This window comes from Hypomesus transpacificus, unplaced genomic scaffold (assembly GCF_021917145.1).
Source record: "Hypomesus transpacificus isolate Combined female unplaced genomic scaffold, fHypTra1 scaffold_195, whole genome shotgun sequence".
In the NCBI taxonomy this organism is placed as follows: domain Eukaryota; kingdom Metazoa; phylum Chordata; class Actinopteri; order Osmeriformes; family Osmeridae; genus Hypomesus; species Hypomesus transpacificus.
The window spans coordinates 241,254-266,926 of NW_025813740.1; the positions used below are offsets into that span (position 1 = coordinate 241,254).

The 25,673-nt window shown below is 55.6% G+C and overlaps 1 protein-coding gene across 3 annotated transcripts; it reads left to right on the plus strand.

Moving 5' to 3' along the window:
* Positions 1–6: 6 nt before the first annotated feature.
* mast2 (microtubule associated serine/threonine kinase 2) lies at positions 7–23,179 on the plus strand. Of its 3 annotated transcripts, none has more exons than XM_047052059.1 (22): positions 7–636; positions 804–1,013; positions 2,408–2,503; positions 4,464–4,565; positions 5,549–5,681; positions 5,975–6,042; positions 6,151–6,239; positions 6,527–6,735; positions 7,552–7,690; positions 7,933–8,065; positions 8,158–8,323; positions 8,526–8,627; positions 9,588–9,710; positions 11,415–11,524; positions 11,892–12,046; positions 12,271–12,572; positions 12,972–13,178; positions 13,302–13,519; positions 19,245–19,367; positions 19,819–19,955; positions 20,321–20,520; positions 20,656–23,179. In XM_047052059.1, exons 1-22 carry the CDS (start codon positions 601–603, stop codon positions 22,446–22,448), a joined length of 4,851 nt encoding a protein of 1,616 aa, XP_046908015.1. In that variant the 5' UTR covers positions 7–600; the 3' UTR covers positions 22,449–23,179. The 3 variants fall into 3 exon arrangements, with proteins under 3 accessions (XP_046908015.1, XP_046908016.1, XP_046908017.1); XM_047052060.1 differs by having other exon boundaries at positions 20,324–20,520; XM_047052061.1 differs by lacking the exon at positions 2,408–2,503.
* The last annotated feature ends 2,494 nt before the right edge of the window (positions 23,180–25,673 follow it).

The window sequence follows — 25,673 nt, forward strand, 5'->3', positions numbered from 1 at the left end:
GGAGAGATGGAGGGATGGGGCTGTAGGGCCACAGTGCAGGACAGATCCCAGGCAGTGGAGTGTGTCTGGGCTCCAGGGCTCCAGAGGAGTGACCTTTACCTCCTCACCCTGCAGGAGACGGAGGCTTCATGCAGCCCGCCTGGGAGCCACTGGCAACATCCACTAGCCCTCAGGGGTCTGTCTGTGTGTGTGTGTTCGTCATGTGACCCGAACAGTCAGCCGTGTATGTCCCTGTGTGGTTTTTATAGCGAGAGCTGTCATACTCATAAGATGGGCTGTGACCTCTCTCTGTGACCTCTCTCTGTGACCTCTCTCTGTGACCTCTCTCTGTGACCTCTTTCTGTGACCTCTCTCTGTGACCTCTCTGTCTCCCGTTGTCTTGTCTCTATGACGACCCGAGAGCCCCCAGAGGCTGTCTTCGACTGCAGACGGGTTCCCTGGTGCACCCTGGGACTTGTAGGCCAGATCACACCGAGACCTCGCTGTTTGCTCGTTCCGTCTCGGTGAATTTCTATCTTCTGACCGCTCATACGTGTGTGTGTGTGTGTGCTCTCCTCCAGCCCGGGACGCTCTCCTATATCTTTTGATCATGAGATCGTCATGATGAACCATGTCTACAAGGAGCGCTTCCCCAAGGTACGTCCACTCACACACACTCACCAGAGACGTCTAGTGCACCTCCATAGCTCCACGTCCTCCCAAGGCCTGCATGAGCTCATGCTCGTCCCACCATGAGCTCTCTCACGTGTGTGTGTGTGACTCCGCCCCCTTCTCTCCGCCCCCTCTCTCCGCCCCCTCCCCAGGCCACATCGCAGATGGAGGAGCGTCTGTCGGACTTCCTGTCTGCGGCGGCCCCCGACACGGTGACCCCCCTGGGGGACGGCGTGCTGAGCTTCATCCATCACCAGCTGATGGAGCTCTCCAGGGACTGTCTGGACAAGTCCCGCCACGGCCTCATCACCTCCAGATACTTCTACGAGCTCCAGGAGAACCTGGAGAAACTGCTGCAGGATGTGAGTGCTCCCCACTCTGTTACTCATGTCTGAGAGGTACCCCACTCTGTTACTCATGTCTGAGAGGTACCTGACTCTGTTACTCATGTCTGAGAGGTATCCCACTCTGTTACTCATGTCTGAGAGGTATAGAGTTATAGGTATAGAGTTTAGGCAATATTTTAATATCAGAGTGAAATGTGCTTTAATGTCACAAATCAAAACAGAACTGTGTTGTGGAGTGAGGAATCGTAAAGGATTACCATCTCACTTTATAAAACCTAAGTAATCATTTATTAGATTAAAACATATTCAGTAATCGTTGAGGAGGTGATTGTTTGGAAGACTGTGTTTGGGGGCTGTGTTCATGCATGGTTACACTAACGTCTTCCCAGCGTACTTAGCGACTCCAGCTAACTGATCAGTCTGTGCCGGTAAATCTCCCAGCAGCGGTTTGGTTTGTCAGCAGGTCGTGATGTCATACTGACAAGGAAGGTAGTTTGACCCCGTTGAGTCAATTAGAAAGTCATTGAGCATCCCTCCCTCTCTCCCTCCGTCCATCCCTCCCCCCCTCCCTCCCTCTCTCCCTCCCCCCCTCCCTCCCTCCCTCCCCTTCCCTCCCTCCCTCCCTCCACATGGGACTCTTTCCCTCGTCTCTGTCAGTGAGCAGCTAGTCAGCTCACTGACAGCTGATGTCTGTGTTAACGTTCCGCGGTGTGACGCTTGGCTGGAATGTCCGTGGTTACGGTTCTTCCAACACCCTCACAGCCTCCTGTGGGATCACGGTGTGTGTGTGTGGGCTGGTGGCGTCTCTATTAGCTCAGTCACAGAGCTGGAGGGGCTCCTGGTTGTGACATTACAGCTCCCACTGGCCCCATCTCCACCCTCCACTGGGGGGGGGGGGGGGGTCCTCTCCCCTCCTCCCTGATTTTAATTTCACGCCCCAGCAGTCGCCGTGGTGACGGATGAGCCTCCCAGTCACCAGGGGGGAGGGGCGTGGGGTAGACAGAGGGGAGGGACCCAGACGGAGGGGTGAGGGAGGGGGGGGGGGGAGTATTGGCGTTTTCGATTGGCTGGTTAAACAGTCCCGCGCTGGTGTTAAAGCCTGTTAGAATGTACTTGGCGTGTCTTAGGAGATCGAGTCGGGCATATAACCTTCAGCGAGAATCACACGCACACGCGTGTTCCGTACCGATATCTGCCAGCCGTCGCCAGGAGAGCCGAGGAAACCTGGACGAGGATGACATCACCAGGACCCTAATTGGCCGTAGGGGGGTTGCCGAGGTGTTGCTGAGCGCGGCAGGTGGTGGTGGGGGGGGGGGGGGCGTGTGGAGGACAAGCGTTCCAGGACGGTTTAGTTTTCGTTTTTGTTCCTGGTTTTTCATCGTGGGACCATGTCGCATGTGTCCTGGCAGAGGAGGCTGCAGGAGGAGGACTCTCTGCAGAACCTTCCGGACTCCAGGCAGTGGAGCACGCTGTCTCACCTGTGTGACGGCCCCGCCACCTTCACAGTTGAGTTAACCGAGGTTACTAACTAGCTGTTTGCTGTTCTGTTGAGTTAACTAGCTGGTGACTGTTCTGTTGAGATAACTAGCTGGTGACTGTTCTATTGAGTTAACTAGCTAGTTACTGTTCTATTGAGTTAACTAGCTGGTTACTGTTCTGTTGAGGTAACTAGCTGGTTACTGTTCTATTGAGTTAACTAGCTGGTTACTGTTCTATTGAGTTAACTAGCTAGTTACTATTTTGTTAACTAGCCGGTTGCTGTTCTGTTGAGTTAACTAGCTCGTTTCTGTAAAACAGCAAGTGTTAGAGCTAGAGGATGATTGTGTTTGCTGTCATACTGAGTTGGAAAAGGACACAGACATGAAAGTATTAGATACTGTAGCAGGGATGCAGGGTGTGGGGAAGATGGGATGATTTTCTGGAGGGTAGAGGAGAAAATGTGTGTTTGGGAGTGAGGCGGTCGCCGGAGATTCTTCTCTCCTCCTATTGTCCTTTAGCCCTTACCCCCTCAGTCAGACCTGCTTCCATCCCTCCTCCCCTCCACTCTCCCTCCCTCCCATCCTGCCCTCCCTCCCATCCTGCCCTCCCTCCTCCCTCCATCCCATCCTGCCCTCCTCCCCTCCACTCTCCCTCCCTCCCATCCTGCCTTCCCCTCCATCCCATCCCGCCCCTCGCCGTGACCCTATTAGAATCCTGGCGGGGGACCTGCTCACCTCGCGCCCCCAGCCCGGGCCCTCGCTGACCCGTCGCCATGACAACCGGCCCCTGGAGGAGGGATGGGGATGGAGGATGGGGGGGGGGGGGGAGGAACCCCCCTCCCCAATACCCCGGTCACCTGTGAAGGGGGGGGGGGGGGGATGTCGAGTTAGTCCCATCTCAGCACTATCGGTCAGGCCCCCGTCTCACTGATAGTGCTGCTCTAATATGCAGCCACACACAAACAAATAGGCACACACACACAGGCAGGCGTAATTAGCTTCTGCTTGCACGGAGGATCATCCCACCACTGTCCATTATTCACCGGTTTCCCCCCTCTGAATCTCCCGCGTTTTGGAGTTTCATTACTGTTCTAAATGATTGGGGCCCCCAGGGCATGCCTGGCTGTCACTGGCAGGATGTGTCTATTAGCTGCTGGCAGTCACATAGCTCCTGCCTTGTTTATTAACTGGGCCTCCCTCTCTGTTACGCTGTCGTCCTGACTGATCGCTGAGTTTTACACCCCACACACACACACCCACCTCGTCACCCCACTCCCTCATCTCACGGTGCCCGCCGTGTGTTGTGTTAGTCTCTCCATCTCACTCTCCTCAGTGAGATGCGTTCCTCGACTAAACGACTCTGTCTAAACCTACAGCGGGGTTGTTTGCCGTGTGAATTTCCCTGAGGAGCCGAGGAGTTCCGTTAGACTCCCTCAGGAGTCTCTGGAATGGAATGCAGACAGACTCTCCACCTCTAACTGTTCCCTCGGTCCTTATCGTAGACTCTCCACCTCTAACTGTTCCCTCGGTCCTTATCGTAGACTCTCCACCTCTAACTGTTCCCTCGGTCCTTATCGTAGACTCTCCACCTATACCTGTTCCCTCGGTCCTTATCGTATTCTGACGTTAGCGGGAGCCTGTTTTTCCCGCTCAGAAAACTCCTTTGAGGTCAACGTTCCCCTGTTATCTGTCAGCTACCTCAACCTGGATTTAGTAACCTTAACTGTCTGTCTTTCTCCTTCTCTCTCTCCTTCTTTCTCTGTCTTCCTCCCTCTCTCTCCTTGTCTCTCTCCTTCTTTCTCTGTCTCCCTCCCTCTCTCTCTCCTTGTCTCTCTCCTTCTTTCTCTGTCTCCCTCCCTCTCTCTCTCCTTGTCTCTCTCCTTCTTTCTCTGTCTCCCTCCCTCTCTCTCTCCTTGTCTCTCTCCTTCTTTCTCTCCCTCCCTCTCTCTCCCTCCCTCTCTCTCTGGTGGTCCTGATCTCTGTCCAGGCTCATGAGAGGTCAGAGAGTGTGGAGGTGACCTTTGTCACCCAGCTGGTGAAGAAGCTGATGATTGTCATCGCCCGCCCTGCTCGGCTCCTGGAGTGTCTGGTGAGACCCCCCCCACACACACACACACACACACACACGAGTTTGTGGTGTGTTATCGGCACCTTCCAGCCGGTATCGCCGTGGTTTTTGTGTTTTCCATCAGGGCTCCCTCTCTCATCCATCCAGCCCGCTCCCTCTCTCCCTCCACCAACCCCCAGCACGCCCCTGCCCTCTGCCCAGCCATGGAGAGGGGAGCTGGGGGACAGGGGGTGCTCCATCACCCCCCCTTCCCCCTCCACCTCCACAGCTACGCAGCTGGGAGAATTCCTCCACCTCAGCTGTCTGTGGAAGGAGGGATGAGGGTGGAAGGAGGGAGGGGTGGGTTGGTGAGAACTTGCCCCTGTGCTCACATCTGTAGTTTTGACTAATCACATGCAGCCGACGCCATGACAACACCACACCGGTTTTCACAAATGGTCGCACACACAGCTTGGCAAGGGGGAGAGGGTGGTGGGAGAGACAGAGAGAAGGATGGCTGAAGGGGAGAGGGGGTTGGGAGGGAGACAGATAAAGAAATGACTGGGGGAGAGAGGGAGTTAGAGAGGGAGAGGGAGAGGGAGAGGGAGAGGGGGAGGGGGAGGGGGAGAGCTGGTGGGGAGAGAGGAGGGGGCAGGGGAAGGTGGTTCTCTGTCTTTGTCAGAGGACACAAAGGACTAGTCCTCCACACTACAGTTCAGTATACTGTACATAGGATTGAGCATCATTACTGTGTACAATGTATTATTCTAGATGATTCTAACTTCGTTATCACAACACCCTTTCCCCCTGTATGTAGTAGTTATTATGTGGCTGGGTTAACAAACAGGAACACACTGACAGTCTAATATGTACTTGGATCAAGTAATACACACTGGTTATACATACCTCTGTCTCAACCTCAGTTTCCTGGAGTGTGGCTGTACCTGACCTTGGGCCTTGGTGTGTGTGTGTGATGTTCGTGTGTGTGTGTGTGTGTCTGTGTGTGTGTGTGTGTGTGTGTGTAGGAGTTTGACCCTGAGGAGTTCTACCACCTGCTGGAGGCAGCAGAGGGCCACGCTAAGGAGGGCCAGGGCATCAAGACTGACATCCCCCGCTACATCATCAGCCAGCTGGGCCTGACCAGAGACCCCCTGGAGGGTATGCACACACACCTGTCTGTCTGTCCTCTACCTGTCTGTCCTCTACCTGGCTGTCTGACTGTCCTCTACCTGTCTGTCCTCTACCTGGCTGTCTGAATGTCCTCTACCTGTCTGTCCTCTACCTGTCTGTCCTCTACCTGTCTGTCTGAATGTCCTCTACCTGACTGTCTTCTACCTGTCTGTCTGAATGTCCTCTACATGTCTGTCCTCTACCTGTCTGTCCTCTACAGACAGGTCTGTGTACAGTCTGTCTGTATGTGTGTCTGACCTTGTCTCTCTCTCTCTCTGTAGAAATCTCCCAGCTGAGCAGCTATGACAGTGGCCACCCTGACACCCCGGAGACAGACGACTCTGTTGACGTGAGTCCCTGTCCGCAACACCACCGCCCCTCATCCACCCTCCTCACCCCCCCCATCCCCTCCTCAGGGGCCTGTGCTTTGTTCTAAGCCTGTCCTGCTGTGTTGCAGAGTCGCGTGGCCCCCCCGGCCCCCCAGACCAAGGCCCCCCGAGAGGAGGACTTTGAGAACATCAAGCTGATCAGCAATGGAGCCTACGGGTAAGACGCCCCAACCTGGACCAGGTTAGCTAGCCGGGCTAGCAGGCACAGCGTTCAGCCTGGAGGTATCCTGGACCAGGTTAGCTAGCCAGGCTAGCAGGCCCAGCGTTCAGCCTGGAGGTATCCTGGATCAGCTAGCCAGGCTAGCAGGCCCAGCACACAGCCTGGAGGTGACCTGGACCAGTTAGCCAGGCTAGCAGGCTAGGTTTGGGGAGAAAACTGTCTTGACTCGTCGATTTGACCTTCATTTCTCTCCTCTTTCCCCTCCCTCTTCTCCTCTTCTGCAGGGCCGTGTTCCTGGTGAGACACAAGGAGACGCGTCAGCGCTTCGCCATGAAGAAGATCAACAAGCAGAACCTGATCCTGAGGAACCAGATCCAGCAGGCCTTCGTGGAGAGGGACATCCTCACCTTCGCTGAGAACCCCTTCGTGGTCTCCATGTTCTGCTCCTTCGAGACCCGCAGGCATCTCTGCATGGTCATGGAGTACGTGGAAGGTAGGACTCTCTCTCTCTTTCTGTCTCCCTCTCTGTCTCACTCTGTCTCTCTCTCTCCATGTCTCTATGTCTCTCTCTCTATCTCCCTCTGTATCTCTCTATGTCTCTCTCCCTGTCTCTCTATGTCTCTCTCCCTGTCTCTCTGTGTGTCTCTCTCTCTCTCTGTCACTCTCCCTGTCTCTCTCTCTCTCTGTCTCTCTCCCTGTCTTTCTGTCTGTCTCTCTCTCTGTCTCTCTCTGTCTGTCTCTCTCCCTGTCTCTCTGTGTCTCTCTCTCTCTCTGTCACTCTCCCTGTCTCTCTCTCTCTCTCTCTCTCTCTCTCTCTGTCTCTCTGTCTGTCTCTCTGTCTGTCTCTCTGTCTGTCTCTGTCTGTCTCTCTCCCTGTCTCTCTCTATGTCTCTCTCTATGTCTCTCTCTATGTCTCTCTGTCTGTCTCTCTGTCTGTCTCTCTCCCTGTCTCTCTGTCTGTCTCTCTCTCCCTGTCTCTCTGTCTGTCTCTCTCTATGTCTCTCTCTATGTCTCTCTCTCTGTCTCTCTGTCTGTCTCTCTGTCTGTCTCTCTGTCTGTCTCTCTGTCTGTCTCTCTCTCCCTGTCTCTCTCTATGTCTCTCTCCCTGTCTCTCTGTCTGTCTCTCTGTCTGTCTCTCTGTCTGTCTCTCTGTCTGTCTCTCCCTCCCTGTCTCTCTCTCTGTCTCTCTCCCTGTCTCTCACACGCACAACATATTCTACAGCAGATCAAGTGTACAACTCACACCCCATGACAGGCTTTACCCACCCTAACACCCTGACCTGTGTGTGTGTGTGTGTGTGTTGGCCAGGCGGTGACTGTGCCACCCTGCTGAAGAACATCGGGGCCCTCCCGGTGGACATGGCCCGGCTGTACTTTGCTGAGACGGTGCTGGCCCTGGAGTACCTGCACAACTACGGCATCGTGCACCGGGACCTGAAACCTGACAAGTACGACACACTCTCTCTCTATTTCTCTCTCTCTCTCTCTCTCTCTCTCTCTATCTCTCTCTCTCTCTCTCTCTCTCTCTCTCTTAATCTGGAAAACCGATTATCTTTTACTATTTTTTATTAATCAATAATGTTCCTCTCATCCCTCTCCTCCACCCTCTCTGTCCCCCTCTCCTCACTGTCCCCCTCTCCTCCCTGTCTGTCCCTCTCTCCCTATCTGTTCCTCCCTCCCTCTCCTCCAGTCTTCTCATCACGTCCATGGGTCACATCAAGCTGACAGACTTCGGTCTGTCCAAGATAGGTCTGATGAGCCTGACCACCAACCTGTATGAGGGCCACATCGAGAAGGACACCAGGGAGTTCCGAGACAAACAGGTACACACACACACAGACACACCTGGACACCCTAGCTGGTCTCCATGAGAACATTTCTTTATTCAGCCTCACTGTGTGTGTGTGTGCTCCAGGTGTGTGGGACCCCAGAGTACATCGCCCCGGAGGTGATCCTGAGGCAGGGCTATGGGAAGCCGGTGGACTGGTGGGCCATGGGGGTCATCCTGTATGAGTTCCTGGTGGGCTGTGCCCCCTTCTTCGGTGACACGACCGAGGAGCTGTTTGGACAGGTCATCAGTGGTGGGTACAGGACGCTCACACACACACACACACTCACACACGCGCATGCACGCACACACACACACACACACACACACACACACACACACTACTGGGCTGTAGCACTGTACTGCAAACATGCCCTATCAAATTGAAGTAAAAAAGTATTCGTTTTAGTGACCGTGTGTGTGTGTGTGTGTGTGTGTGTGTGTGTGTGTGTTAGATGACATCATCTGGCCGGAGGAGGAAGAGGCTCTCCCCATAGAAGCCCAGGATCTGATCTCCAAGCTGCTGAGACAGAACCCCCTGGAGAGACTGGGAACAGGTAGATCACCGGCAGCATGGACAGGCTGGGCTGGAGGGGCTGGGCTGGAGGGGCTGGAGGGGCTGGGGAGGCTGGGCTGGAGGGGCTGGACAGGCTGGGCTGGAGGGGCTGGGCTGGAGGGGCTGGTCTGGAGGGGCTGGACAGGCTGGGCTGGAGGGGCTGGACAGGCTGGGCTGGAGGGGCTGGAGGGGCTGGACAGGCTGGGCTGGAGGGGATGGAGGGGCTGGGCTGGAGGGGCTGGACAGGCTGGGCTGGAGGGGCTGGGCTGGGCTGGAGGGGCTGGACAGGCTGGGCTGGAGGGGCTGGACAGGCTGGGCTGGAGGGGCTGGACAGGCTGGAGGGGCTGGACAGGCTGGAGGGGCTGGGCTGGAGGGGCTGGAGGGGCTGAACAGGCTGGGCTGGAGGGGCTGGAGGGGCTGGGCTGGACAGGCTGGGCTGGAGGGGCTGGAGGGGCTGGGCTGGACAGGCTGGGCTGGAGGGCCTGGACAGGCTGGGCTGGAGGGGCTGGACAGGCTGGGCTGGAGGGGCTGGGGAGGCTGGGCTGGAGGGGCTGGGCTGGAGGCGCTGGACAGGCTGGGCTGGAGGGGCTGGGCTGGAGGGGCTGGGCTGGAGGGGCTGGACAGGCTGGGCTGGAGGGGCTGGGGAGGCTGGGCTGGAGGGGCTGGACAGGCTGGGCTGGAGGGGCTGGACAGGCTGGGCTGGAGGGGCTGGGGAGGCTGGGCTGGAGGGGCTGGACAGGCTGGGCTGGAGGGGCTGGGCTGGGGGGGCTGGTCTGGGAGAAAATGGCAGACTGGCTGTTCTATAGGAAGATGCTAAGACACACTCTCTTACCCTCTTTCTCTCTTTTACTTTCACCCCCACCTTTCCCCTCTCTCTGCCTCCCCCCTCTCTCCCTCCCCTCTGTCTCTCCCTCCCCTCTCTCTCCCTCCCTGTGTCCCCCCTCCTCTCTCTCTCCTCCAGGGAGTGCCTTTGAGGTGAAGCAGCATGGCTTCTTCACAGACCTGGACTGGAACTCTCTGCTGAGGCAGAAGGCCGAGTTCATCCCTCAGCTGGAGTCTGAGGACGACACCAGCTACTTTGACAGTCAGTACACACCCTCCTCTACTGTACTGTACTGTACTGTAGTCAGTACACACCCTCCTCTACTGTACTGTACTGTACTGTAGTCAGTACACACCCTCCTCTACTGTACTGTACTGTACTGTACTCTGCTGTAGTCAGTACACACCCTCCTCTACTGTACTGTACTGTACTGTAGTCAGTACACACCCTCCTCTACTGTACTGTACTGTAGTCAGTACACACCCTCCTACTGTACTGTACTGTACTGTACTGTAGTCAGTACACACCCTCCTCTACTGTACTGTACTGTACTGTACTGTACTCTGCTGTAGTCAGTACACACCCTCCTCTACTGTACTGTACTGTACTGTAGTCAGTACACACCCTCCTCTACTGTACTGTACTGTACTGTACTGTACTGTACTGTACTGTAGTCAGTACACACCCTCCTCTACTGTACTGTACTGTACTGTACTGTACTGTAGTCAGTACACACCCTCCTCTACTGTACTGTACTCTGCTGTAGTCTGCTGTAGTCAGTACACACCCTCCTCTACTGTACTGTACTGTACTCTTCTGTAGTCTGCTGTAGTCAGTACACACCCTCCTCTACTGTACTGTACTGTACTCTGCTGTAGTCTGCTGTAGTCAGTACACACCCTCCTCTACTGTACTGTACTGTACTGTACTGTAGTCTGCTGTAGTCAGTACACACCCTCCTCTACTGTACTGTACTGTAGTCTGCTGTAGTCTGCTGTAGTCAGTACACACCCTCCTCTACTGTACTGTACTGTACTGTAGTCTGCTGTAGTCAGTACACACCCTCCTCTACTGTACTCTGCTGTACTGTACTGTACTGTACTCTGGTGTAGTCAGTACACACCCTCCTCTACTGTACTGTACTGTACTGTACTCTGCTGTAGTCAGTACACACCCTCCTCTACTGTACTGTACTGTAGTCTGCTGTAGTCAGTACACACCCTCCTCTACTGTACTGTACTCTGCTGTAGTCTGCTGTACTCTGCTGTACTGTACTGTACTGTACTCTGCTGTCCTCTGGTGCACCCTCCTCTACTGTACTGTACTGTACTGTACTGTACTCTGCTGTAGTCAGTACACACCCTCCTCTACTGTACTCTGCTGTAGTCTGCTGTACTCTGCTGTACTCTGCTGTACTGTACTGTACTGTACTCTGCTGTACTCTGCTGTAGTCTGCTGTACTGTACTGTACTGTACTGTACTCTGCTGTACTCTGCTGTACTCTGCTGTACTGTACTGTACTGTACTGTACTCTGCTGTACTCTGCTGCACCCTCCTCTACTGTACTGTACTGTACTCTGCTGTACTCTGGTGCACCCTCCTCTACTGTACTGTACTGTACTGTACTCTGCTGTACTCTGGTGCACCCTCCTCTACTGTACTGTACTGTACTCTGCTGTCCTCTACTCTGCTGTACTCTACTGTCCTGTAGTCTACTGTAGTCTGCTGTCCTCTACTGTCCTGTAGTCTACTGCTGTCCTCTACTCTGCTGTACTCTACTGTCCTGTAGTCTACTGTAGTCTGCTCTACTCTGCTGCAGTCTACTGTCCTGTAGTCTACTGTAGTCTGCTCTACTCTGCTGCAGTCTACTGTCTTGTAGTCTACTGTAGTCTGCTGTCCTCTACTCTGCTGCAGTCTACTGTCCTGTCTACTGTGTGTCCCCTAACCCCCCTCTCCTCCCTGCAGCTCGCTCAGACAGGTACCACCATGTGGACTCTGAAGATGAGGACGACACTAATGATGATGAACACATGGAGATCAGGCAGTTCTCCTCCTGCTCGCCCCGATTCAGCAAGGTGGGTGCCAGGCCTACACACACACACACACACACAGAGACACACACACACCAATAAAAACACACACCTAACAAAAGAGTTTTCTTTGTAAGGTAAGACAGTTGAAATGATGACGTGTCTCTTTGTGTGTGTGTGTCTCTCTGCGTATGTGTGTCTCTCTGCGTATGTGTGTCTCTCTGTGTATGTGTGTCTCTCTGCGTATGTGTGTCTCTCTGCGTATGTGTGTCTCTCTGCGTATGTGTGTCTCTCTGTGTATGTGTGTCTCTCTGCGTATGTGTGTCTCTCTGTGTGTGTGTGTCTCTGTGTGTGTGTGTGTCTCTGTGTGTGTGTGTGTCTCTGTGTGTGTGTGTGCGTGTCGTTCCACCAGGTGTACAGCAGCATGGAGCGTCTGTCCCTCCACGAGGAGAAGCGGACCCCCCCGCCCACCAAGCGCAGCCTGAGTGAGGAGGGGGGCGAGCGCATCGACAGTCTGAGCGGGCTCAAGGCCAGAGACCGCTCCTGGCTGGTGGGCTCCCCCGAGATGTGAGTGTGGTCCCCCCGGCTCTCCCTCCCCTCCTCCACACCCCCCAGCTCTGAACATGCTCTCTCTTTCACTCTCTTTCTTTCTCTCTCTCTCTTTCTCTCTCTCTCTTTCTCTCTCCTTCATATCGTTTTGTTGAAAATTTATAAAAAGCATTTTTTCCACAAACACAGTAAGTAACCTATTTTTGTCCTTTCCCTATGTGTGTGTGTGTGTGTGCCCTCAGCCTGCGTAAGCGCCTTTCCGTGTCCGAGTCGTCCCACACAGAGAGTGACTCCAGCCCCCCCCTGACGGTGCGGCGGCGCTGCTGCTCTGCCATCATCGAGATGCCTCGCTTCGCCATCTCCTCCGAGGAGGAAGGGGGCGCCGGGGCCCCCGGGGGGGCCAGGAAGGGCTCCGTCAGGGGACCCCGCTCCGAGGACCTACCTCTGTCCATCCCAGAGCTGCCCCTGGAGAGAAAGCTGAAGCTGGAGCAGTCTCCCACCCCAGGGTCCTCCTCCTCCCAGCTCAGCAGAACCACTCTCACACGTGAGCACAGGGATCCTACTGGGTTATGGCTGTTTACATGACTGGGTTACTGAGCCACTAGGTTGGATGGTGACATGGCAAAAAAAAAAAAAGTATTTGTTTTTATACAGTATAAACACATTTTTCCCTCTACCTCCATCTCCTCTCTCGCTCTTTCTCCTTCTCTCTCCCCATCTCCTTCTCTCTCTCCATCTCCTCTCTCTCCCTCTCTCCCTCTCTCTCTCTCTCTGTCTCTCTCCCTCCCTCTCTCCCTCTCTCTCTCTCTCTCTCTCTCTTCCTCTCTCCCTCTCTCTCTCTCTCTGTCTCTCTCCCTCCCTCTCTCCCTCTCTCTCTCTCTCTCTCTCTCTTCCTCTCTCCCTCTCTCTCTCTCTCTGTCTCTCTCCCTGTCCCTCCCTCCAGCTGGTAGTACTGGGGACGTGTGGGAGCGTGCGGGCTCTGGGCAGGACGAGGTCTCCTCCACCCCCAGGGCCATCAGTGACCTGGCGGCTCGCCGCGCTCGCCACCGCCTGCTGTCGGGCGACGCCGACAAACACCCGCCTTCCAGACCCCTCAACAAGGTCATCAAGTCGGCCTCCGCCACCACCCTGTCCCTCATGATCCCCGCTGGTACGTACTCCAGGACTCTGTGTGTGTGTGTGGTCTTTGGTGCTCAACCTGTGTGTGTGTAGACACAACAGGCTACATCATCAACGAGACTAAACCCCCCCTTCCCCCCCGTGCTGTCCGTAGACCACCACGGAGCCTCCCCATTGGCCAGCCCCATGTCTCCCCACTCCCTCTCCTCCAATCCCTCGTCGCGTGACTCGTCCCCCAGCAGGGACTTGTCCCCGGCCGTCACCAAGCCCATCACCATCCACCGGGCGGGCAAGAAGTACGGCTTCACCCTCAGAGCCATCAGAGTGTACATGGGAGACAGTGACGTCTACTCTGTGTACCACATGGTCTGGGTGAGTAGGGAAGGGTGTGTGTCACATGGTCTGGGTGAGTAGGGAAGGGTGTGTGTCACATGGTCTGGGTGAGTAGGGAAGGGTGTGTGTCACATGGTCTGGGTGAGTAGGGAAGGGTGTGTGTCACATGGTCTGGGTGAGTAGGGAAGGGTGTGTGTCACATGGTCTGGGTGAGTAGGGAAGCGTGTGTGTCACATGGTCTGGGTGAGTAGGGAAGGGTGTGTATCACATGGTCTGGGTGAGTAGGGAAGGGTGTGTGTCACATGGTCTGGGTGAGTAGGGAAGGGTGTGTGTCACATGGTCTGGGTGAGTAGGGAAGGGTGTGTGTCACATGGTCTGGGTGAGTAGGGAAGGGTGTGTGTCACATGGTCTGGGTGAGTAGGGAAGCGTGTGTGTCACATGGTCTGGGTGAGTAGGGAAGGGTGTGTGTCACATGGTCTGGGTGAGTAGGGAAGGGTGTGTGTCACATGGTCTGGGTGAGTAGGGAAGGGTGTGTGTCACATGGTCTGGGTGAGTAGGGAAGGGTGTGTGTCACATGGTCTGGGTGAGTAGGGAAGGGTGTGTGTCACATGGTCTGGGTGAGTAGGGAAGCGTGTGTGTCACATGGTCTGGGTGAGTAGGGAAGCGTGTGTGTCACATGGTCTGGGTGAGTAGGGAAGCGTGTGTGTCACATGGTCTGGGTGAGTAGGGAAGGGTGTGTGTCACATGGTCTGGGTGAGTAGGGAAGGGTGTGTGTCACATGGTCTGGGTGAGTAGGGAAGGGTGTGTGTCACATGGTCTGGGTGAGTAGGGAAGGGTGTGTGTCACATGGTCTGGGTGAGTAGGGAAGGGTGTGTGTCACATGGTCTGGGTGAGTAGGGAAGGGTGTGTGTCACATGGTCTGGGTGAGTAGGGAAGGGTGTGTGTCACATGGTCTGGGTGAGTAGGGAAGGGTGTGTGTCACATGGTCTGGGTGAGTAGGGAAGGGTGTGTGTCACATGGTCTGGGTGAGTAGGGAAGGGTGTGTGTCACATGGTCTGGGTGAGTAGGGAAGGGTGTGTGTCACATGGTCTGGGTGAGTAGGGAAGGGTGTGTGTCACATGGTCTGGGTGAGTAGGGAAGGGTGTGTGTCACATGGTCTGGGTGAGTAGGGAAGGGTGTGTGTCACATGGTCTGGGTGAGTAGGGAAGGGTGTGTGTCACATGGTCTGGGTGAGTAGGGAAGGGTGTGTACCACATGGTCTGGGTGAGTAGGGAAGGGTGTGTGTCACATGGTCTGGGTGAGTAGGGAAGGGTGTGTGTCACATGGTCTGGGTGAGTAGGGAAGCGTGTGTGTCACATGGTCTGGGTGAGTAGGGAAGGGTGTGTGTCACATGGTCTGGGTGAGTAGGGAAGGGTGTGTGTCACATGGTCTGGGTGAGTAGGGAAGGGTGTGTGTCACATGGTCTGGGTGAGTAGGGAAGGGTGTGTGTCACATGGTCTGGGTGAGTAGGGAAGGGTGTGTGTCACATGGTCTGGGTGAGTAGGGAAGGGTGTGTACCACATGGTCTGGGTGAGTAGGGAAGGGTGTGTGTCACATGGTCTGGGTGAGTAGGGAAGGGTGTGTGTCACATGGTCTGGGTGAGTAGGGAAGCGTGTGTGTCACATGGTCTGGGTGAGTAGGGAAGCGTGTGTGTCACATGGTCTGGGTGAGTAGGGAAGGGTGTGTGTCACATGGTCTGGGTGAGTAGGGAAGCGTGTGTGTCACATGGTCTGGGTGAGTAGGGAAGCGTGTGTGTCACATGGTCTGGGTGAGTAGGGAAGCGTGTGTGTCACATGGTCTGGGTGAGTAGGGAAGGGTGTGTGTCACATGGTCTGGGTGAGTAGGGAAGGGTGTGTGTCACATGGTCTGGGTGAGTAGGGAAGGGTGTGTGTCACATGGTCTGGGTGAGTAGGGAAGGGTGTGTGTCACATGGTCTGGGTGAGTAGGGAAGGGTGTGTGTCACATGGTCTGGGTGAGTAGGGAAGGGTGTGTGTCACATGGTCTGGGTGAGTAGGGAAGGGTGTGTGTCACATGGTCTGGGTGAGTAGGGAAGGGTGTGTGTCACATGGTCTGGGTGAGTAGGGAAGGGTGTGTGTCACATGGTCTGGGTGAGTAGGGAAGGGTGTGTGTCACATGGTCTGGGTGAGTAGGGAAGGGTGTGTGTCACATGGTCTGGGTGAGTAGGGAAGGGTGTGTGTCACATGGTCTGGGTGAGTAGGGAAGGGTGTGTGTCACATGGTCTGGGTGAGTAGGGAAGGGTGTGTGTCACATGGTCTGGGTGAGTAGGGAAGGGTGTGTGTCACATGGTCTGGGTGAGTAGGGAAGCGTGTGTGTCACATGGTCTGGGTGAGTAGGGAAGGGTGTGTGTCACATGGTCTGGGTGAGTAGGGAAGGGTGTGTGTCACATGGTCTGGGTGAGTAGGGAAGGGTGTGTGTCACATGGTCTGGGTGAGTAGGGAAGCGTGTGTGTCACATGGTCTGGGTGAGTAGGGAAGGGTGTGTGTCACATGGTCTGGGTGAGTAGGGAAGGGTGTGTGTCACATGGTCTGGGTGAGTATGGTCTGGGTGAGTAGGGAAGGGTGTGTGTCACATGGTCTGGGTGAGTAGGGAAGGGTGTGTGTCACATGGTCTGGGTGAGTAGGGAAGGGTGTGTGTCACATGGTCTGGGTGAGTAGGGAAGCGTGTGTGTCACATGGTCTGGGTGAGTAGGGAAGGGTGTGTGTCACATGGTCTGGGTGAGTAGGGAAGGGTGTGTGTCACATGGTCTGGGTGAGTAGGGAAGGGTGTGTGTCACATGGTCTGGGTGAGTAGGGAAGCGTGTGTGTCACATGGTCTGGGTGAGTAGGGAAGCGTGTGTGTCACATGGTCTGGGTGAGTAGGGAAGCGTGTGTGTCACATGGTCTGGGTGAGTAGGGAAGGGTGTGTATCACATGGTCTGGGTGAGTAGGGAAGGGTGTGTGTCACATGGTCTGGGTGAGTAGGGAAGGGTGTGTGTCACATGGTCTGGGTGAGTAGTAGGGAAGGGTGTGTGTCACATGGTCTGGGTGAGTAGGGAAGCGTGTGTGTCACATGGTCTGGGTGAGTAGGGAAGGGTGTGTGTCACATGGTCTGGGTGAGTAGGGAAGGGTGTGTGTCACATGGTCTGGGTGAGTAGGGAAGCGTGTGTGTCACATGGTCTGGGTGAGTAGGGAAGGGTGTGTGTCACATGGTCTGGGTGAGTAGGGAAGGGTGTGTGTCACATGGTCTGGGTGAGTAGGGAAGGGTGTGTGTCACATGGTCTGGGTGAGTAGGGAAGGGTGTGTGTCACATGGTCTGGGTGAGTAGGGAAGGGTGTGTGTCACATGGTCTGGGTGAGTAGGGAAGCGTGTGTGTCACATGGTCTGGGTGAGTAGGGAAGCGTGTGTGTCACATGGTCTGGGTGAGTAGGGAAGGGTGTGTGTCACATGGTCTGGGTGAGTAGGGAAGCGTGTGTGTCACATGGTCTGGGTGAGTAGGGAAGCGTGTGTGTCACATTGTCTGGGTGAGTAGGGAAGCGTGTGTGTCACATGGTCTGGGTGAGTAGGGAAGCGTGTGTGTCACATGGTCTGGGTGAGTAGGGAAGCGTGTGTGTCACATGGTCTGGGTGAGTAGGGAAGCGTGTGTGTCACATGGTCTGGGTGAGTAGGGAAGCGTGTGTGTCACATGGTCTGGGTGAGTAGGGAAGGGTGTGTGTCACATGGTCTGGGTGAGTAGGGAAGCGTGTGTGTCACATGGTCTGGGTGAGTAGGGAAGCGTGTGTGTCACATGGTCTGGGTGAGTAGGGAAGCGTGTGTGTCACATGGTCTGGGTGAGTAGGGAAGCGTGTGTGTCACATGGTCAGGGTGAGTAGGGAAGCGTGTGTGTCACATGGTCTGGGTGAGTAGGGAAGCGTGTGTGTCACATGGTCTGGGTGAGTAGGGAAGCGTGTGTGTCACATGGTCTGGGTGAGTAGGGAAGGGTGTGTGTCACATGGTCTGGGTGAGTAGGGAAGCGTGTGTGTCACATGGTCTGGGTGAGTAGGGAAGGGTGTGTGTCACATGGTCTGGGTGAGTAGGGAAGCGTGTGTGTCACATGGTCTGGGTGAGTAGGGAAGGGTGTGTGTCACATGGTCTGGGTGAGTAGGGAAGCGTGTGTGTCACATGGTCTGGGTGAGTAGGGAAGGGTGTGTGTCACATGGTCTGGGTGAGTAGGGAAGGGTGTGTGTCACATGGTCTGGGTGAGTAGGGAAGGGTGTGTGTCACATGGTCTGGGTGAGTAGGGAAGCGTGTGTGTCACATGGTCTGGGTGAGTAGGGAAGGGTGTGTGTCACATGGTCTGGGTGAGTAGGGAAGGGTGTGTGTCACATGGTCTGGGTGAGTAGGGAAGGGTGTGTGTCACATGGTCTGGGTGAGTAGGGAAGGGTGTGTGTCACATGGTCTGGGTGAGTAGGGAAGCGTGTGTGTCACATGGTCTGGGTGAGTAGGGAAGCGTGTGTGTCACATGGTCTGGGTGAGTAGGGAAGCGTGTGTGTCACATGGTCTGGGTGAGTAGGGAAGCGTGTGTGTCACATGGTCTGGGTGAGTAGGGAAGCGTGTGTGTCACATGGTCTGGGTGAGTAGGGAAGCGTGTGTGTCACATGGTCTGGGTGAGTAGGGAAGCGTGTGTGTCACATGGTCTGGGTGAGTAGGGAAGCGTGTGTGTCACATGGTCTGGGTGAGTAGGGAAGCGTGTGTGTCACATGGTCTGGGTGAGTAGGGAAGCGTGTGTGTCACATGGTCTGGGTGAGTAGGGAAGCGTGTGTGTCACATGGTCTGGGTGAGTAGGGAAGGGTGTGTGTCACATGGTCTGGGTGAGTAGGGAAGCGTGTGTGTCACATGGTCTGGGTGAGTAGGGAAGCGTGTGTGTCACATGGTCTGGGTGAGTAGGGAAGCGTGTGTGTCACATGGTCTGGGTGAGTAGGGAAGCGTGTGTGTCACATGGTCAGGGTGAGTAGGGAAGCGTGTGTGTCACATGGTCTGGGTGAGTAGGGAAGCGTGTGTGTCACATGGTCTGGGTGAGTAGGGAAGCGTGTGTGTCACATGGTCTGGGTGAGTAGGGAAGCGTGTGTGTCACATGGTCTGGGTGAGTAGGGAAGCGTGTGTGTCACATGGTCTGGGTGAGTAGGGAAGCGTGTGTGTCACATGGTCTGGGTGAGTAGGGAAGCGTGTGTGTCACATGGTCTGGGTGAGTAGGGAAGCGTGTGTGTCACATGGTCGTGTGTGTCACATGGTCTGGGTGAGTAGGGAAGCGTGTGTGTCACATGGTCTGGGTGAGTAGGGAAGCGTGTGTGTCACATGGTCTGGGTGAGTAGGGAAGCGTGTGTGTCACATGGTCTGGGTGAGTAGGGAAGCGTGTGTGTCACATGGTCTGGGTGAGTAGGGAAGCGTGTGTGTCACATGGTCTGGGTGAGTAGGGAAGCGTGTGTGTCACATGGTCTGGGTGAGTAGGGAAGCGTGTGTGTCACATGGTCTGGGTGAAGGGGATGTGTGTGTGTCACATGATCTGGGTGAAGGGGATGTGTGTGTCACATGGTGACAGGGGGGCAGCATTGAACAAGCAGGAAGTACTAAAGTTGTTGTTTTTCAGGTGTTTTTCCAACATTTTTAAGTAACTTCTCCCATCTCACTCTCTCTTTCTCTGTCCATCTCTCTCTCCCCACCCCTTCACTCTCCCCCCCCCCCCCCCCCAGCACTTAGAGGAGGGGGGTCCAGCCCATGAGGCAGGGCTGAGAGAAGGTGACCTCATCACCCATGTCAACGGAGAACCGGTCCACGGCCTGGTGCACACTGAGGTGGTGGAGCTCATCCTCAAGGTACACACACTCTCTCTTTCTCACACACACACTCTCTCACACACACACTCACACACACTCTCTCTCTCAAACACACACACTCACAAACACACTCACACACTCAGAGATTGCGCAAGCACACACATCCTTCACTCAAATAGAAGTACAGATACTCATGTTTAAGAGTGTGAGAAAAGACTCTGGTAAAAGTTGAAGTGCTTGAAAGCAGAGTACAGTAGAGTACTCATCAATGATGTCAACTTTTGTGGGGAAAACCTTTTTGTTGAAAATATTATTTTTACCTTGGAAAAAAAAAATACGATTTTTACGCAACACAACCCAAAAAGTTTCTAGTAAAAAATATTAATAAACTTTTTAGAACAGTGTTTCTCAACTGGTATATGCACACACACACTTATACTTCTACACACACACACACAAACACTTATTTCTTCTTCCCGTCAACCCCCAGAGTGGAGGCAAGGTGTCTATCTCTGCCACGCCTTTTGAGAACACGTCCATCAAGGTGGGTCCAGCACGCAAGACCAGCTCCAAATCCAAGATGGCGCGCCGCAACAAGAAGACCAAGACCAAAGAGGGACAGGACAGGTAACCCTAACCATCCCTAACCTAGGTAGTACTGGATCAGGAAGGTTACACAGCGCTGGGTTTACATTTACATCACATTTAATCATTTAGCAGACGCTCTTATCCAGAGCGACTTACAGTAAGCACAGGGACATTCTTCCCCGAGGCAAGTAGGGTGAAGTGCCTTGCCCAAGGACACTACGTCATTTTTGCACAGCTGGGAATCAAACCGGCAACCTTCTGATTACTAGCCCGATTCCCTAACCGCTCAGCCACCTGACTCACACAGCGCTGTGCTAAAGTCTTAGGCACAATCTTCACTCAAGGCTTCACTTCTGTGACCATAAGTGTTATTGAAACTCACAAACTGTGTGTGTGTGTTGCAGCAGTAGCAGCAGCAAGAAGAGGAACTCGTTGTTCAGGAAGATCACCAAGCAGGCGTCTCTGCTGCACACCAGTCGCTCTCTCTCCTCCCTCAACCGCTCTCTGTCCTCAGGGGAGAGCGGGCCTGGCTCGCCCACTCACAACCTGTCCCCCCGCTCCCCGACACAGAGCTACCGCTGCACCCCCGAGTCAGCACATTCCGGTACACACACATACACACACTCAGTTTTGTACCAATGTTTGTTTCCTCCGCATGCAGTTGAAATAATAGATGAATAGCTAACAGGTCAGATTTGTAGAGATGTAACTGTGCCTGTGTGTGTGTTTGTGTTCTCAGTGGGAGGGAACTCGTCCCAGAGCAGTTCCCCCAGCTCCAGCGTTCCGAACTCCCCAGCCAGCTCCGGCCACATCCGGCCCAGCTCCCTGCACGGCCTGGCCCCCAAGCTGCAGCGCCAGTACCGCTCCCCGCGTCGCAAGTCCGCCGGCAACATCCCCCTCTCCCCCTTGGCCCGCACGCCCTCCCCCACCCCCCAGTCCACCTCCCCCCAGCGCTCGCCCTCCCCCCTCCCCGGTCACTCCCAGGCCTTCCCCGTCAAGCTTCACTCCTCCCCCCCCCTGGTCCGACAGATCTCCCGGCCCAAAAGCGTGGAGCCGCCTCGCTCTCCCCTCCTCAAGCGGGTGCAGTCGGCCGAGAAGCTGGCCTCCTCCCTCTCCTCCTCTTCCTCCTCGCCCTCGCCGTCCGCCTCCGCGGGCGACAAGAAGCTCCCCGCGGCGCCGCCGGGGGGGCGCAAGCACAGCCTGGACGTGTCCCACGCCGAGTTCAAGAAGGAGATGCTGCAGAGAGACCCCAGCCTGCAGAGCCTGCAGGAGTGTGCCGGCGAGGGCCTGGCCCTGGGGGGCCGCGGGGCCCCCGTGGAGAAGGGCAGCCTACACAAACACCCCTCCTCCTCCTCCCGCAAGCTGGGCCGTCAGGAGGGCGAGGGGGCCCCGGTGGCCGGGTCCCTGGGCCTGGCCCCTGGGAAGAGCAAGCTGAAGGACAAGCTGTCGGCCATCCGGCAGGACCGCGCCGACCGCAGGGAGTCTCTCCAGAAGCAGGACGCCATCCACGAGGTGGACTCGTCCGAGGACGAGACGGACGAGGGCTCCGAGGACAGCCAGGACGGACGCCGGGGGTCGGCCTTCGTCCCCCCGCTGCTCCGACCCGCCGGCGTCATGGCGACCGCCCCCCGCATGGGCCCCGGGGGCACCCTGCCCTCCCTCTGCCTCTCCCCGTCCCCGGCCCTCTCCACCACGCTCATACACCCCTCCTGTCCCCAGCCCAGCAGAGCCACGCCCACCCTGCCCTCCTCCACGGGGGGCAGACTCCCCGAGCCCAAGCCCGCCCAGAGCGCCCCTTCCCTGGGAGGGCGGAACGACAGCTCCGACGACCCTGGAAGACGTGAGGGGAAGACTGCCGACCTGCTCCCCAGGCCCAAGCCCTCCCAGACCCCCCCAAGTAGCACCTTCGCCACGCCCGGCAGCGCCTTCATCTCCGTGGCCAAGGAGCCCCTGAGGCCGGCCTCTCCCCAGGACAGGCGGAGCCCCCGAGGGGCGCGGGCCGAGGACAGCCCCAGAGCCAGCCCTACGGCGGGGCCCTCCGACAGCAGCGAGGCCCTGACCCCCTCCTCCTCCGCAGGCATCACCAAGGAGAAGAAGGAAGCGGACAACCGGAGACAAGCAGCCGCAGCTGTTGCCGCCGCCGCGTCCTCCTCCCCCAGCCCCGCCCCCAGCCCCGCCCCCAGCCCCGCCCCCGTAAGCGGAGCAGTCCAGGCAGACTCCCAGCTCTCCACAGTCACCAAGAGCGTCCTGGGCCCCGTCAAGCTCACCCTCCCCGGCTCCCACGTCTCACCCGCCTCCCCCCTCGCTGCCCCCGCCTCCTTCCCCTTTAAAGTCCCCCAGCCTCCGCCCCCGGCCCGCCTCACAGACTCTCCCACCAGGCTGAAAGCTGAGCCGGCCCCCTCCCCCCCCCCCCGAGGAGATCCTCCACTCCCAAAGGCGCCCCCCCCCAGCCCCGAGAGGGCTCCATGGGGGGGCAGGGGCCCCCCGGGGGGGGCAGGGAGACTGCCACCGCCTCTTCCCCTGCCCCCCTGAGGCCGGGGACAGCCCCACAGCCTTCGAGCGCCGCCCCGGCCTCCAATAAGAGGCCGGAGGCCCAGAAAGCCTCGGCCGCCACGGTCGCCTCTCCACTGGACAAAACCAGCAAGAAAACGTAGCAGCAGAAAAGGAAGAACAGAAACAAATTCAGATAAACACTCAAAAAAACGCAGAAGCCAAGTAGTCGTTAGCTTGAGATTTCAATTCACAAACCGCATGTTTGAAAGAAATAGCATACTATAGACTTATACTATAGACTTTGCAACACGCTCATGTGGAGAGCATAGCTGCGAGAGGAGACTATGAAGAGGATCACAAAAGAGAAGAGGGGAAGAGGGATGGAGTCTTGTGGGGTGTTCGGGGGGCCCAGGGGGGGCCCAGACAGTGTCCAATCCTGTTCTTGCTGTTTTGGTTCCCTGTTCAGACTCGTGTTTTTGTGTGGTCGGCTTTTCTCTCTTCAAAGAAATGGGGGCTAGAAATAAACAGGTTGAGGCCGTTGGTCCACTGCTCAGCATATTGACCCCAGCACACACACACTCACACACACTCACACACTTCTCAGTATACTACCTAATCTCCAATACAGCTTGCAGTTAGCATGGACTGGCGTGCCCAAAGCCAACAGGTCAGGTTGTGCCCTTCAAACTGCACCCCTACCCTCACCCTGCCCTCTCCCCAGGCCCCTGTCTGCTCCTCTCCCCAGGCCCCTGTCTGCTCCTCTCCCCAGGCCCCGCTGTCTGCTCCTCTCCCCAGGCCCCCCTGTCTGCTCCTCTCCCCAGGCCCCCCTGTCTGCTCCTCTCCCCAGGCCCCTGTCTGCTCCTCTCCCCAGGCCCCCCTGTCTGCTCCTCTCCCCAGGCCCCGCTGTCTGCTCCTCTCCCCAGGCCCCGCTGTCTGCTCCTCTCCCCAGGCCCCGCTGTCTGCTCCTCTCCCCAGGCCCCTGTCTGTTCCTCTCCCCAGCTTTCTCCTCTCCCTGCCTGCATGTCGACCCAGCCCGGACTGGAACAAGGATGTATCTCAGCAATAAAGAGTAGCGTATGCTTAGCAATCAGTATAAATACATAATATGCTCTTAAACGTCACTATCTGCATCATTGTTGTTCACTCATTCAGGACCTAGCGAGCCAGATGACCTCGTGGGAGGGTGTCCCACTGGGCAGCCCTCAGCCCTACATGCTTAGCTGGAGGGTTAGCATGCTAGTCTGTTAGTGTGTTGGTTAGCATTAGCGTTAGCATTAGCGTTAGCTTCATGGTCCTCCATCCCCATTTCCCATCTGCTATCTGTGGTTGTGTGCTAGACAAAGCTAAATGTGTACATCTCAGCATGTGTTGTGATGGTTTGGACGATAGCCTAGCCTAGCCTAGCTTAGCTGGACTGCTCCTTCACAGCATGCTAGTGTCACCAGATATCGAACCCCCTCATCGAGGGCTTTGTTTATAGAAAATATTACAGTAGGAGTTGTTTTGGATGGTTTGCATTGTAGTCTGTTGCTGTGAACTGTGCATATACACACACAGTAACACAGACAGCTGGATGGAGTGAAGGATAGTTTTGGGAAATAGTTAGCTTCTGTATCTTTCTGAGAAAATGTTATGTGTTTACCTAAACCCCATGGCCTGGGCCCCCCCCCCCCCCCTCCCCTTAAAACTCAATTACCCAGACTCCTCTCCTGCCTGAATAGTGATTCTCCAGTTCCTTTCAGACAAGGCTGAGAGAGAGCAAGTCAGAGATGCTGACGTCTCCTGATCTTATGGACCACAGTCTTTTATTTCTAGCCCCTGTCCAGTTTTAGTAGCCACCGAAGGTTTGCTGTTCTTTTTTCTTTTAAATCGTTACATTTTATTTGTGTTTATTTTTTTCTTTTTCTTATCTGGACCAACTTGCTGTGTTCTGTGATTGCCTCTTATACTGTAAAGTGGAGCAGACTTTGCTTTCTTTTCTGTACATGCGTGCGAGAGTGTTTGTGTGTGCGTGTTCCGTTGTGTGTAGTCGTCATAGTGTATATACAAATATTTAAAGCTCTGTTCCATGTCTGTGTTTTACCCTGCAGGGGTAGGAGTGTGTTTGTTAGGGTAGTCCCTGTTTAAAGCCCTCGCCACGTGTCCCAGAGTCCTATTGGTCGGGCTTGTGTGCTCATGTGCAAGGGGGCGGGTTTTGCACAAACCTTTTATCCGTGTTGTTCGAATGATGAGCCAATGAGATCCCTGGCTTTTAGGCAGTCGTGGTGCCGCGGACCAATGACTGATCTGACCACTATGATCCTCCCTGTTCTGTTCCAGCGTTTATTGTTCCGCTGAGGGAGAACCCTGCGTAGCTGCAGGTTCTGCAGCGTGGAACCAGGGTTCTCCTTCATGAGTCTGGGGTGCCTTCTGTCAGTGTGTATGTGGTTGTGGCCCTGCTATGTTTACACCAGTCTAGGTCTAGCAGACAACGCAGTTAGCTGCTCGTGGGGTGACCAGGGGTGGGGGGGAGGGGGACCAGGGGCGGGGGCAGGTAGCCCAGGGGCGGGTGCAGGTAGCCCTATGTACGTCTGTAAGCCAGCTTTGATGCTGTCTGGTCTCTGGTGACAAGCCCCTCACAGCCCCTGACAGCCAGCCTGACTGTGGCACTACCTGTACGATGTTTACATGTTGTTTTGTTGCTGGCATATACCAATTAATTTTATTTCTTTTCTCAACTGGACTCGATGCTTTTATCAATCAACGCTTACAGGCGACGGTATTTACTAACAGCTTTCTCTGGCGTCGGTCGGGTAAAGCCGTGTTGTCGACAAGTGGTGTTGTCGTTGATGTTGCTCTGTGTTTTTCACACAACCCTAACCACTGACTATGGATATTACTGGGCATTGTGTGTTACAAGAGAGAGAGGGAACCTAGGTACGGTATGTCATCCTCTCAGCCCCGCCTTCCTCCTTCCTACTGTAGAGCTGTAGTGGTTGTGATTCAGAGATTCCTACACGAGCTCTAGTCTACTGAGGAGAGAAGCTGCTACAATCATCTACCACAGGGACAGCCTGGCCAATCGCTTTGATCTATCTGTTCTCTACAGCCAATCGCTAGACCCCCAAAACTGGGGCGTGCCTCTTCATTGGCCAAGGGATATCACGTGATGGTAGAAATGTCCTCCTCTTTGTGTGTCCTAGTGTTGATGAGACATTGAGATGCAGGTGTCTGGCTCTTGTACCCATTCCATGTTTTGATAGCGATTCAGACTGACTCTACTCA

Excerpts from the sequence above, each read along its gene's own strand:
- mast2 (XM_047052059.1), top strand. The coding sequence starts at position 601 with ATGATGAACCATGTCTACAAGGAGCGCTTCCCCAAG. Across the intron at positions 8,066-8,157 it reads GGGAGTTCCGAGACAAACAG|GTGTGTGGGACCCCAGAGTA; the intron begins GTACACACACAC and ends TGTGTGCTCCAG. Across the intron at positions 9,711-11,414 it reads CGACACCAGCTACTTTGACA|CTCGCTCAGACAGGTACCAC; the intron begins GTCAGTACACAC and ends TCCTCCCTGCAG.